The 1548-nt window shown below is 47.5% G+C and overlaps 1 protein-coding gene across 1 annotated transcript in view; it reads left to right on the plus strand.

The window, feature by feature from the left end:
- The window catches only part of Tgfb1 (transforming growth factor beta 1), an 18604-nt gene that overhangs the window by 4229 nt on the left and 12827 nt on the right, over nucleotides 1–1548 (plus strand). The window contains exon 2 of the mRNA XM_031385788.1: nucleotides 957–1117. Within this exon, the coding sequence (XP_031241648.1) occupies nucleotides 957–1117 (161 nt within the window). The remainder of the gene's footprint in view (nucleotides 1–956; nucleotides 1118–1548) is intronic.

Genomic DNA, 1548 nt, shown 5'->3' on the forward strand with positions numbered 1-1548 from the left:
CCCCCCCCCACACACACACACAGGCTAACTCTCTGTGAACAGCTTCCTGACTCAGGCTCCTAAATGGCTGCAGACTCATACTGGCTAAAATTATTGATGTGTATGTCACATATTTAGCTTTTGCCCAGTGTCTCATCAGCTCTTTTAATCCTGGGTTTGGGTGGTGTCTTAGAGTTAAAGAGAGGAGTTTGGCCAGTGCTGGTGGTGCAGGCTGGTAGGATTTGCTGAAGGAGGCAGAGGTAGGTGGATCTGCAGTTCGAGACCAGCCTGGGATACACATTTTTCTGCCAGGCAGAGAAACCCTGTCTCAAAAAAAACCAAACAAACAAAAAAAAGAGGAGTTTGCTCACCACAGGTGCTTCAGTTGCAACAGCTTAGGCTGAGAATCAGAACTTAATGGTACCTATTTCATCTAAGGTTAAAAGGCGATTGGCCCAGTGGTAGAGCACTTCCCTAGAATCCACCTCAAAGGGGAACCTGCTGTGGGAGGTTCTAGGCAGGAGCTCCTAACCTGAGTAGCAGCAGGGAGACTTTCTGATCCCCAAAATTATGCTGTGCCATTTACTCTACAACTTCAGTTTGGTTTAGTTTTGAGGCGTGATCTCATGTAGCCCAGGTGAAGCCAGCCAGTTAAGAACATTAGAGGGGGGCCTCAACAGTTATAACTAGCTGTTCTTCCAGAGGGTTGCCAGGGCTCACACGGCCAGCTCACAGCCATCTGTAACTCCAGTTCTAAAGGATCTGACACCCTCTTCTGGCCTCCACAGGCACCAGGCATGCACTCTGTACACAGACACACAGACATGGCCAAAACACCCATATGCATAAGTAAACTAAAAGTTAGAAAGTAAACATGCCAACCTGAGTGAGAGCCCGTGAGCTTAGAAGCAGGGTGCCTGTGTCTCCCATCCTTGTCATAGACCTGATGTCTTCTCCTTCTGTTCTGCCCCACCCAGCAATCTATGACAAAACCAAAGACATCCCACACAGTATATATATGTTCTTCAATACGTCAGACATTCGGGAAGCAGTGCCGGAACCTCCATTGCTGTCCCGTGCAGAGCTGCGCCTGCAGAGATTCAAGTCAAGTGTGGAGCAACACGTGGAACTCTACCAGGTGAGGTTCTGAGCCTGAGAGGTGGCACGCATGCCTAAGATTTGGTTTTTATTTTTATTTTTATTTCTCTTGTTTTCATTTGGTTAGTTAAGTGGGTGGGTCTCTTTGTGTAGCACTGGCTGTTCTGGAACTCACTCTGTAGACCAGGCTGTCCTAAAATTCACAGAGATTCTCTTGCCTTTGCCTCTCCAGTGCTGGGATTAAAGGTGTCTGCCATCATTGCCCTGAGAATCCTAAGGTTTTTAAAAAACCTTCAGATTGCATTCTGTTAGTTGAATTTGGGAGGCTGAACTATAAAAATGCAGAAAGAGCCAGGGGTTGGATATCTGGGTTTGTATGCTTGCCTAGAATTCCCCCGTGAGGGGTTGGGGGGTGTGGCTCGGTGGTAGACTGCTTAGCTTGAGTAAAGCATTAGGTTCCATCCTTAGCAT

This window comes from Mastomys coucha, unplaced genomic scaffold, assembly GCF_008632895.1.
Source record: "Mastomys coucha isolate ucsf_1 unplaced genomic scaffold, UCSF_Mcou_1 pScaffold21, whole genome shotgun sequence".
Classification (NCBI taxonomy): Eukaryota; Metazoa; Chordata; class Mammalia; order Rodentia; family Muridae; genus Mastomys; species Mastomys coucha.